The sequence below is a fragment of the Pholcus phalangioides genome, unplaced genomic scaffold (genome assembly GCF_987345545.1).
Source record: "Pholcus phalangioides strain wild (caught in Gottingen) unplaced genomic scaffold, Ppha-v1.0 ptg000024l_1, whole genome shotgun sequence".
NCBI lineage: Eukaryota > Metazoa > Arthropoda > Arachnida > Araneae > Pholcidae > Pholcus > Pholcus phalangioides.
Window position 1 is genome coordinate 28,991,410 of NW_028301616.1, and position 12,441 is coordinate 29,003,850.

The 12,441-nt window shown below is 34.5% G+C and overlaps 1 protein-coding gene across 4 annotated transcripts in view; it reads right to left on the reverse strand.

Annotated features, from left to right (window-relative positions):
- The window catches only part of Mctp (multiple C2 domain and transmembrane region protein), a 108,938-nt gene that overhangs the window by 11,878 nt on the left and 84,619 nt on the right, over positions 1 to 12,441 (reverse strand). For all 4 annotated transcript variants that reach the window (XM_089251266.1, XM_089251265.1, XM_089251263.1 and 1 more), the window contains 10 exons: positions 11,749 to 11,857; positions 10,314 to 10,536; positions 7,634 to 7,754; positions 6,010 to 6,207; positions 4,251 to 4,381; positions 3,436 to 3,622; positions 3,285 to 3,339; positions 3,033 to 3,174; positions 2,298 to 2,400; positions 331 to 432 (listed from right to left, as the gene is read on the reverse strand). In XM_089251266.1, coding sequence (XP_089107392.1) covers positions 331 to 432; positions 2,298 to 2,400; positions 3,033 to 3,174; positions 3,285 to 3,339; positions 3,436 to 3,622; positions 4,251 to 4,381; positions 6,010 to 6,207; positions 7,634 to 7,754; positions 10,314 to 10,536; positions 11,749 to 11,857 — 1,371 coding nt within the window. The remainder of the gene's footprint in view (positions 1 to 330; positions 433 to 2,297; positions 2,401 to 3,032; positions 3,175 to 3,284; positions 3,340 to 3,435; positions 3,623 to 4,250; positions 4,382 to 6,009; positions 6,208 to 7,633; positions 7,755 to 10,313; positions 10,537 to 11,748; positions 11,858 to 12,441) is intronic.

Sequence of the window (12,441 nt, forward strand, 5' to 3'; positions counted from 1 at the left end):
AAAAATATCCTTGTAAATAGGTGGCGATTTCTAAAAGGCTTAGTGATTTCCACTGTGGTAGTTACAATGCAGATCAGGAAAATTTTAAAAACCGCTTAAAGGGTTAAAATTCAACTACAGTTCAGTCACAACAATGAATGCTTGAGAATAATAAAAAATGAAATTATTGTGATAAGATTCTGTGAAAAGAAAAAAAATTAAAAATATTATGAAAATTTTAAGATGCCATTACAGAAATTAATATTGAAAAACATTTTTTCTTAAACAGATGTTGATTCATTTTTACGATGTAATGTTGCATTATTGCAACTTCCAATTGATTTGGCTTACTGGGTTATAGAATACGTGCGCCTCCACAAGAATTTGTCCTTTGGCTCGAAGTTTCAATTTCTTGTCCTTGAGAGCATACCACTTCTTTTCCCCATTTTTCACCTAAAAGATATTAATTAAAAGTTTGTTATACAACAAGAGCCTTTAACATTCTGAGAAATTTAAACTATAACTGTTCGATATTATATAAGCAATAAGTATCCTTCCTCAACATTAGCTTGTCGAAGGTGCATTGCAAACCACATGATGGTGTCATTCTAACTGGATTTGTTATACAAAGTGTCCTGTAAGTGCTAATGCGGCCATTACCTCATTCACCAAGTGTCGTAGAGGTATAGTTTCAATTTAAAAAAAGCTCAAAAGGAGTTCAAAAATTACCCTGTACAAGTTTTGGGAGTGAAAATACAGTTTGTAGCAGGATAAAAAAATCATATTTTTATACGGTTTTCCTTATCATCTAGAAAGTTGTTGCCCTCTCTTTCCTGGGGCCAAAAAATTAAAATTTCTAAGAGAAACATTAGATGAGATATTCAAATTCAAAAATTGGAGAAAAGTTATGAAAGAAGAACAAAAACTAACTGGCAATGCTCCATTCCCTTATTTATGCTGTCCTTTTTCAACTTTTCTCCAAGGTTTTTGAACTCAAATATCTCATCGAGCGTTGAACTTCAAAACATAAGATATTTCCTGTTGTCTTCAGGAAAGATAGGGCAACAACTTTTTAGCTGTAAGTTAGAGGGGGGAGGGGGGAGGACCGTATAAAAATTTAGATTTTTCATTTTGTTACACACTGTATTTTCACTCTCAAAACTGGTTCAGGGTAATTTTTGAGAACCTCTTTTGAGCATTTTTATATTGGAATCGTACCTCTATATGACAGAATGTTGATGAGATAAAGGCCACATTAGCACTTAATAAAATAACTTAATAAAATACCCTGTATATTTATTATATTCTAAACAGATGTAAAAATTAACGCTTCATGTATTTATGATTCAAGTAGTCAATTTTCCATTTGTTTCTTTTTTTGTTTTGTTTTTTGTTTCTTCTAAATTTATTAGGACTTCATACATACCATATTTTCTTGTATATGATCTGCATATGCAGACTTCATTCATCAAGAACTAAGTTTATAAAGAATAAATCTCAAAAGAAATTTAAAATAATTAAATCTCAAAGAATGCAAGGTATTGCTGGTCATGTTTTAATGAGAAAATTTTTGATTTTTTTTACTCACATTTATATGCCACATTTAAAAACAACTTTTTAAAAATTAATTTTATAGAATTCCTACATCTGTCAAAAAAAGCTTCAGATGATATGAAGCGCGGCAACGTCCCTTCAAATTTTTCTCTTATTTTTATCTGCACTGACCTGATGTTTCTATATGTTGCAAGGCAATCTGTCATATTCACCAATTTCTCAATGCTGATATGTAATCAGCATTAAGGAATTCAGATGTTTTTTTAACTGAAAATCTACATATTATATGCCTGGTAAAATATGGCTCTCTTGCTTACCAAATTCGTTCTCTTAACTTTTGAATGCTACTGATACATAGCAATTATCAAATTTATAGCAGCATGCAAAATTTCATCTTAAAACTCGAAAAAAAAAGGATTCACATCCTCCAACAAATATACTCGTTAACTTAAATCAAAAGTAATGAATGCAGTTGAATTTCCATAACTCTGATTTTGATCATTTGAAATAATATCAACTTTCAGAAGCACTTCAAGACAGAGTGGAAACAGATGAGGCAAAAGAAGCCCTAAGTGACAAAATTTATAAATAAAGCTATTTAAAATTAAGTTAGCTTTTTCTGACAAAAATTTTAATTATCACCTTGTTTCCAGATATTGAAATTCAAATGCGCTTGAAACGGCACTTTAATTTTCATTTATTTATTTATTTTTTTTTGTATCTATTTTGCTGATAAATTCTCATGCTTTAAGAATTTTTCTTACTTTTAATAATGGGATGGCAACTTTTCCAAGGAATTCACATCTTTTATCTCGGTCTTCATCGTATACAGTCAGTTCTAAAACTGTGTGAATGTCTTTGACCTGGCTAGAAAACAAACAAATAAATGTTCATTTGAACTCTGGAAAAATATGCATGGTTACATTTAGGTACACCAGAAGTGATAATAACCTTGATTTATTGTTCCAAAGTTGTGTATTATTCAAAATATCATTAGATAATCATCAAGAATCATTCAGATTTATTTCTGTCATGAACTAAAATAAAAGACTTTGAAGCTAATAGAGGGCTAAATATTGAAGAAATTTGCTTGTTTTATTTACATAATTGTACATGAATATAAAAAAATTAGCTCATAAATTATTTTCTTTGGTCACTGACACAGCTTGCACTCTTCCAGCATGAGCATATCTTTGAATACTCATGTGTAAAAAAGTAATTATTCTGGATATAGGAAGTTCTCTCATGATTTTACCATAAACATATATGCCTATAGCTACAGTTGAGCCGGGTTAAAAAAAGTTGTATCAAGATTTGATATAAAGCCCAACTTGTTATAGCACCAGAATTCTGCTTAATAAATGGTGGCGCTAACTCTGGATTCAGCTTTATTTTATTAGTAGTTCATTAACAGGCCCACATAAGGCTCACAGTAACATAAAACAAGTTCCAAAAAAGCATGGCTTCATTCATCAGAAATGTTGAGATTGAAATCTTACAATGTAAAAATCTTGTTCCACTCAGGAGTCAAGGTTTTATACTCAGTGTGCGTTTGTAGCCTGGCATTTACAAGTTCCACGACACAGAACGGGTCACTTTTTCCACATAAATCTGCTGCTGCTAACCCTTGTGCTTTATATACTATAAAAATAAATATATCAAGGACAATTGTACACATAAGAATTTGTCCTGAAACATAATATCAATGATTAATAAAATCGGGTATAAAAGAAGTAGTTTAGTAAAGTTACCTTTGACTATTAAGTGTCCAATATCGGAAGTGTTTTTGAAAGTTTGTGCAAGGTTCTAAAAGAAAATTAAAAAACAGAAATATTAATTATTACATAAGGTCATTTAACATGAAATTAAAATAAGAACTGCCACAACCAAAAAAAAACTTACATATTTGCTGATTATCTCTTGTTGAGCACTTTGATCAAAGTTATAAGACGACAGGTCTGATATTGTCTCGCTCCCCATAGTACCAGAGATGGTGATCAGCAAGAAAAGAGAGCCAGCACCGTCTTCCAGATCTTTCCATACAGAATGAGTCTTCTCTTCTTCATAACCACTCAAATCAATTGTGCACCTGGCAAAAAGATATTGAATATATTTTAGCTGGAGGTTAATTAAATAAGCTATGTGAAAGAAAAGGAGAAGAAACAACCGCTGTGGAAAACAAAAGGAAGAGGAAAAGTGAGAGCTGGCAAGAAACATGTAACTGTGCAATGAATCAAGCATTGAAACAGGTCCTTAACTAGGCTAGGGCAACCGGAGTAACATCCTGGGATCCTGAACTGAATGGGAAGCTCCAAGAACAATTTACACTTATTCTTCATATTTCTTAGAAATTTTGGCAGTTTCTTGTTTGAAATAATTTGCAAGAGAGACTTACTTCCATAATTAATTTTTAAATTCCAAAACAAATCATTGAAAAAATGAGAGCGGGAGAGGGGGTAGAATTTTTCTGGATGTAACTCTTTCAAGGAAGGTCCCAAGAAAAAATGTATCCCAAGAAGGCATGTTATAGCCCTGCATTGCAAACAATGTTTTTTTATTCATATCTTATTTGAATCATGTAGTGTAGGTAATATTTGTGGAATGTTGCTGATATATTTAAAATAATTTATATTTTTCGTTAATTTTTAATTTGCTTTCAGTATACCACCATTAACTTCAGTTTAATAAACTAATTATGAAAAGAAAAGTTTTACTACCTGCCCATGAAATCATCTTTGCCATGGAAATCCTTATCATATGCAGTGATCTCTAGGATTTTAGGTTGATCGTAATACATATGAAGGTTGAATTGCTCCATCCATTGCGGATTGAGTGTTTTCAGCATCACCTGAAATGAAACAGGAGGATTTTCATGATGAAATTTTATTTTTAATTTAAAGTTTAAATACTCTAAATGAGAAGTAATAACCCAAGCCAGTCTTCTATTTAAAAAAGTTTCTTCCCAGAGAGCAGGCAGATCTTCAACACTATGCTTACAAAAACATGAGAATTAGGAATTTACAAATTTCACTCCCAATGTGGAAGACACATGACAGCACTTCTTGAACATGAAGCACGTGTGACTCTGACATCATTAATTTGATAGAGCCAAGCATATGCAGACACAAAACTTTGCAACATTCACTAATTAGTTAGAAATTCCTCAGAGGAATGTTTACAAGGTTTGTGTACCCCAGTAGTGCAAAGATGATAGTAGTGCATAATTAAATATCATGAGCCACCAGATTTCAGTGCCTTTGTACAGAGGATAAAATTTTTGTGGATCTAATGATGATATTTTCTTTCAAAGATGAGGACAGGCTCTTCAGCGTTTCCCCAGAAAGTGCTTAGGTCAGTGGTTCCCAACTTCTTTTAGCCCATGCCCCACCAAAGCATCTCTGAAATCCAATTCTAATGCCACCCCCCCCCCATAACTAGAACTTTTTCGTCAGGAAAGGTACTCCTTCCGGCGAGAAACTTTATAGTTCCATAAAAAAAATGTTTTTTTTAATTTTTTGGTTTTGTAAAAACTTTTTTTTTTTGCATCCATAAATTTTTGCAATTTGGGGGCTTTCCCCCCCCCCCAGTTCTGTTTTTTTTTCTCCGTTTTACTTAGAGTTCTTGTTATTCAAGAAATCTCCTAAGATTATCTCCTAATCCTGTTGACGAGACTAAAAAGGTAAGTTACTTAGTCAAAAGCGCAGCTGTTCTTAACCAAGTGTCCTTGAAAGGCTTCTGGGGTCTGTTTTTACACTGCTATACACAGAATATAATTTTTAAAGGGGTCTATGTGTCCATCCTTCTATTGGAACAAGGGGGTTCATGGACTTCATCTTACTACTACTTTACCACACAACAACTCCGGTCATATATCGCCATAAGGCAATTTCCAACTAGTGGAGTTGGGTGGGAAATGAAGGCTCCATCCATATTTCTCACCCAAATCACTTACTAGGCTTCACTTACTTCATCTTATGGCACAAATTGCCTGTGTAACACAAAACATTGAGGAAACCCTGGTTAAAGACAACACTAAAAGAGAAAAATGAAATACATATGATAAAAAAACCGCAACAGGCAAAATGCCTAACAAGATGGCTGAAAAAAAAAATGCCCATAACAAATACGGATGTCAAATATATTTAAAATATGATAACTGAAAGAAGAAATCAAAAAATTGTTTAAAAAACATAAATTTGAACCGATTTAAAAATGGTGAGAGTCATAAAAATTTCCGCAAGCCTTAGTAGAAAAACTCATTTTCAAATCCCCCCCCCCCACCTTCGGAGCATGAGCCCTATGTTCAGAATCACCGGCCTGGGTTCCTGGCTTAGCACACAGATTTTGGTATTTGCAATAATTTAACTTCTTATACTAATATCATGCAACAGATTTTTACTGAAATAACAAAACCTTGTTAATGGTTAATGGATAAACTATTGTAATCAATTTATAAAATGTGATAAAACTCTATACCTTCGATTTGTATTTTTCATTTCCAAGTTGAAACTTGATGTACGGGTCACTTGTTCCAGTCTCATCCATCGGCAAAAGATTTTTCCCTTCTACCAGAACAATGGTCACCACACTATCCCAGACCTGTGTCTTTTGTTTCTTTATTAGATGACCCGATTCATTGCTGACAACCATTCGTAGCACCCCGCGGCTGAAAAACTTTTAAAATGACATGCATATGAGTATGTCAATGCAATAGGCAAAGACATCTTAACTCAAAAAAGAAAATTAATTTTATGTGAACCACTTTGAATGAAACTTCATTGAATGAGAGGAAGCCCAATGAACCTATACACTTAAGGGGGAAGTAGCCCAGGTCGATAAGATACTCGTCTAAAGAACCAAAGGATGTTTAGAGGTGTTGCGAGTTTGATACCCGGTTCGTCCTTGTCAGAAAACTTTTCTGATATAGGGGTACAACAGAAATGGCGACATTACTGCAGAAAAAATTGCTACCACAGGTAGTTCCCATCGAGGGGTTAGCGCACCAACCTCTCGATGAGTATAAAAACAAGCCTGCCATTCGGAATCGGCAATAAATTGTAGATCTCTGTCTAATTATCCCTCGTGTGCAGAAAATGACCATGGTGCGACAAAAATTATCAACTTATACACTTAAATGGAAATAAAGTATAAAATTCAACTATTTTTAAAATAGGCATAAACAGGTTATCATAATCCATAAAAAATGTAATTTCATACGAGCCACATCAAACAGAACTTCATTAAGAGAAAGAAAACTTAATCGGAATATACACACTTAAATGCACGGTATTTCAAAAAACATCACTGAATGGGCAATTCAGGCATACAATAATAGTCCAAAATCACATAGGAACATAACTGTGCAAATGGTATCCAGAGCCGCTACTGGTATTTATTGCATCACTCACTTGTAGATACCCCTGGTTGAATCATACAACTGGTATTTTTGAGAAGTTGTGGCAGTCCATGCAGCGTTGATATAATGTGTGTGTTAGTGCATAGGGCAAAAACTTTGAGCATCTACTGTCAGTGCCATCTTAACGCATGGGCCCACCCGAGTATGGCCCCGGGGCCTCAAAAAAACGAGTAGTTGAATTTTTTGTGAATTTGCTTGATAGGACCTCAGAAAAATCACCATGGGCCCGGAGGCCCATGATGCTCTTAAGACGGCCCTATCTACTGTGTAGTGGTATTGTTCCTAAATAAATTATTGTAGGATTCTTCTTTGTTCTTGTACTGTATTATGTATTATTTTAAATGATATCTGCTGCTTTCATATGTTGTTTGCGCACCTCTGTTTCTATGTGATTTTGGATTGTTATCGTCTGTCTGAATCCCCCTTTCATTTTACCGGTTTTTTGAAGCACCCTGTATATAAAAGGTATGGGCTTCACTATTTTGATTTTATTTCAAGGTCTTTTGTACTCTCAAAAATCAATAAATTTTGTGATTCATAAAATGCAAGAATTTTAAATGATTCTAATTTCAAAAGACGTCTCAAGATTTTCTGCCATTTTAGAAGATGATTCTGATTTATAAACCAGCATTGTGGAAAAAAAACAGGAATGTGAAAATCGCATTAGGAAAAACAAACAAATACCTGCTCTTTTTCTTCCTGTGTCTTTGGAATCAATGTCAAGGTGAGAAATATTTGGCCCCAAGAAGGAGTGTTTGCATCAGGTTTCCCCGACTCCGTGAGTGTAATTACAATATCTGTAGGCCTGAGTTTGAGAGAGAGAAAAATAGAGAATATTTAATGAAACGATTTGCATCGCATCCCACTTTCTCCATGAAAAGATAATGAAATACACAAAAACTGGTTGTATAATAATGAAACTGTGGAACAAAAATGGTATGGCTGAAAGTGAATGGTGGCATTAGAATTTGATTGAAGTCTTATTTAGCAAAAAATTTATTTCACAATACATCCTGGTCACCCTGCATCTGCCTACAATAATATGCTATGAGAAGGGATGGCGATGTATAGAAGGTTCCCACTCCGATCTCCCAGTTAGCAACTGCAACAATATCTACTGTTGTGTCTGAGGCTTTGTCTTGCAACTCCTCTAGCAGAGGTGATCCATCAAGTAAATGCATAACCAAAGACTTGCACCTGGTTCTCACTTAAGAGCGATTGATATGCATGCACATACGAAACATGCACTTCACAAATATTCCTCTGAGGAACTTCTAATGAATCGGTTCCTGCCAGAACCTGTGTTCTAAATGTTTGTGCAGCTCTACCGCATTTATGTTGCCAGAGTTACATTTGTTATATGTCCTCTCGGTGCTGCCATCTGTCTTCCGTATTTGAAATGAAAATGCCTTGAATTTTTCTTTCTATTGTGAAGGAGAATTTTGTTGGTCTGCCTTCTCTCAGTGGTGAGACTTTTTTTAAATAGGAACCAGCTTGCATTTGCGTCTCAAAGTTGAAAAACTGCAGAAAACCATCAATTCCATCCAATCGTCATTGTGTCACCAAAAAAGTTCAAATCTGGATCCTTCCAGTGCTCATACGATTGCAAAGCAGCACGATGCTTATCCTAAACTTCATGTTCAGAAGGTTTTGATCAACGCCACAGTTAAACTATACATTCAAATTGCATCCAAGAACGCACCGTAAACACTCGTGTATAAGAAAAGTTTCTTTTGTTCAAATTTTTTTTTTCTATATATAGGTCAGTTTTGGTTATGAGGAGATAAACCATCTTAGTGGTCTTGAAGTAGGCTTACACACGAGTATATAAGGTCAATTATACCAATCTGAGTTACCGTATTGAGTCAGTGGCATATTTACAGGGGGCCTTAGTAGGCTAGAGCCCAGGGCAGCAAGTTCAGAAGGGGAACAAATTTGGGGAATGAGAGGCTAAGAAAGTTAGTAGAGTGGGAGAAGGTGGCTAAATTTGTATAAACTTCAATAAATTTGCCTCTGCCCAGACAGCAAGGCTTAATGAGTGACCAAAAGAGCAACCTGGTGAGTTTACAAGCACATGAGTGAGCAAAAGAGTACTTAGAGAGCAAGAGCAAGCATGTGAATGACCAAAAGAATGGCCTACAGAGTGAGGATCAGATCAGTGAGTGACCTGGAGTGTGTGCAAGAATGACAAAAAGAGTGATCTAGAGAGTATGCAAACTTGTGAATGACCAAAAGATTGACGTAGAGCATGTGTAAACAACCAAAAGAGTGAACTATAAAGCAAGGAAACAATAATTGTGCAGACACATGAGTGACTGAAACACTGTGCAATCATGTGAATGACTAAAAGAGTGACTTAGAGAGTTTGTGAGTATAGAGTGACCAAAAGAGAGACTTAGAGAGTTTGTGAGTATAGAGTGACCAAAAGAGTGACTTGGAGAGTTTTTTAAGCATAGAGTGACTTAGAGACACAAGCATACTTGCGGGGGGGGGGGGTTGTGATGCCAAGCAGGTTATAGCACAGGGTGGCAAATGCGAGAGGAAAGTGTAGTCAAGTAAATTAGACTACTACTACTACTAAACCAGACGTGCACCTAATCCTTATTCCTCTGCGGAACTTCTAACAAATTGGTACATGTGTGAGTGTAGTGAACCTTCCATGAAGTTTGTTTCTGTGTAATGTTTGTTGTGTATAGTTCTGCCATCTGCCATCAATTTTTCCAACTATGCATGAAGTGTAATGATTGAATAATTGTACCGTTCTAGGCCTGTTGCTTTCTGGGGCGAGACTTTTTAATGGGGAGATCGACTAACATTTGTGCCTCAAAGTTGGGAACCACAGAAAAAAACTTCACCTATGTTCTCGCGATGCAAGTCCGTCACCATGACCAAAGAAAATAAGACTAGAATATGAGAAGGGCGGAAAACATTTGTGTAGCCCGTTGGCGGTAAAACCATAAATGCACTTCTGTCAAGAGTCAGTATAACATCAAAGCCAAAGCACGGGGGGGGGGGGACACTTGGGAGTCTGGTCGCCCCCCCCCCCAAAATGTGTGAAAATGACAGAAAAAAGGGAAAAAGATGGAAAAATCTATTGTTCTATCACTTTGATCCCCCCCCCTTCCCCGAACGAAATTTCTGGCTACAGGACTGTCCGACATTGAAGATAAAATCAAATGCAACTCTAAAAAAGGTGAAGTCCCAAGATGGTTTATTGTAATGGAATAAATTGAGTTTTGTACTAATTTGTTTTTTTATGTGAAAAGAGTTTAAACCGCTGCATAGTATATCAACTCATCAAGGCTGCACGATAATTAAATTCACAAATTAAAGAAATTTAAAAACTGAATAAAATGAAACAGACCTATTCAATTCTAGGTTAGTCAAATCAACTTGAGCAGCTCCCATGTAGTCATCTTGAAGAGCGAAGTCATAATCGTATACTTTCAAATATAATGGTTCGAATACATCCTCAACAGGTATCGTAAAGAACTCATCCCAATAAGGCTCGAGGGTCCTTGGCACGGTTCTACTTTTGTACAACTGCTTCCCAGACATTTTGAACTTGACATATGGATCACTTGTACCTAAAACAACATTTATATAATGTTACTGGAAGATATACAAATTGTTGTAAGATATTGTAAACTGAAAATTAAGAAAAATACCAGTTTACTCATTTCATGGTAAAATGATTCAAACTACAAAGGTTGTCACATAGAAAATGTAAAATATGAAGATGCATCACAGGCAAGCTTTATTTTATTATATATATATATTTATTTAAAGAAGAAATGTTTTTTTTTCTTCTTCTGACAATCGCATCAGATTCGCTTATAGCAAAATCAGAAAAAACTGCTTAAAATATTTTGTTATACGAGAACTTATCTGTACATTATCTGTACAGGCTTGATAAGCAGAGATAAGCAATACAAAACTCACAGGAAATGAAAAAACTTCCATATTCCATTACATATGTGAAAATTTGTAAAAGCAGTGCTCGTTATGATTCAGACTGTAACAAGTTTGTTGAAAAGCAGCGAGACGAGAAAGTTCAAATACAAAAGTTTTCTTTCATACTGAGCAAAACATAGACGTAATTTGTCAATAAAAAAAAATAAATACACTTAATTCTCACCGAGCCCAATATCTGTTTAACAACCCTTTAAGTGATTTTTAAAATTTTCCTGATCTACATTATAATGGCCTTAGTGGAAATTGCTAAAACTTCTAGAAATTGCCACCTATTTTTAAGAAGGATATTTTTTCAATTGTGTGAGCTGATAAATGCCCCCCCCCCAAAACACAAAATAATAATAGTAATAATAACAAGGAAGAGAAATAAAACTAGTTTTTTTCTGTTATTCATGCTGTATATATATGTAATAATACTATACTACCTCGAAGGGGGGGAAAGGGAAAAGATTATTCCTCTCTCCTCGGGTGGGGAGGGGGATATATTATCAGGGAAAGAAAACTTTACAATGGTATCTGAGCTCTTCAATGCTGAAATGAGAAGGTTTTAAGAACCCAAGATATTTTGAAATTGCCAATATAAAGCGGATCAGGTTAGACAAGGTACCTTGGGATTGCTGCTGTAAGAGTTAAGTGGAAGTTTTCACGTGGCTTCAGAACCTTATTCAATATAATAGGGTAGTGAGATGAAGTTAGTTTGATAAATTGAGCTAACAAGTAAAGTTTTTGGCAACCACTGGAGCATTCGACTTATCGAGATTAAAATTCCATTTAAATATACAGTATAAACTAAGATATTATCTTAAATAAAGTGAACTATTTACCACAGGCATCTCTTATCTGGAGATCTTTTCCGAACCTCAGGTGAACTTCTAATTGATAGAATGCGTGTTGCCGAAGTGTACTTCGCCTCTGCCGAACTAAACCATTCTCCTAATAAATAAGAAAAAAATTTTACTGTGTTACAATCATTAAAATGACAATAAAAATATTTTGATAATAATTGGATTTTTTATGGAAACATTATATACAGTCGGTCCCGTTTATAACATTTCCACTTACAATGTTTTCCCACTTAGTACAACTTATTTTCGTGGTCCTAACTCTAACAAATTCTCATTAAGATTTCCTGTTTAAAGCGTTTTCTCGCTTACAAGGTTTTTCATGACAATTTTTTTTGTAAACATTATAAACAGGATCCACTGTGTTATGTAATTATATTATGTGTCCGAACTTTCAACTTTTTCTTATTTCTCTTCATTCTGTGTAACATTTAATTTACCTAAAAATCTATTTAAAAATAGGAAATAATTGTGTCAATAATGAAGCATAAAGAAAAAAAAAGATGTAACTAATAGGGATAATCATGAAATGCACAATTGTATAAATTATTATTTTTTCATATTCACTGAATGCATAGGAAAAAAAATTAAAACAAAAAATGGAAAATAATGTCATTTTCATCATAATTTCAATCAATTTTCATCATAATTTCAATCAATTTTCATCATAATTTC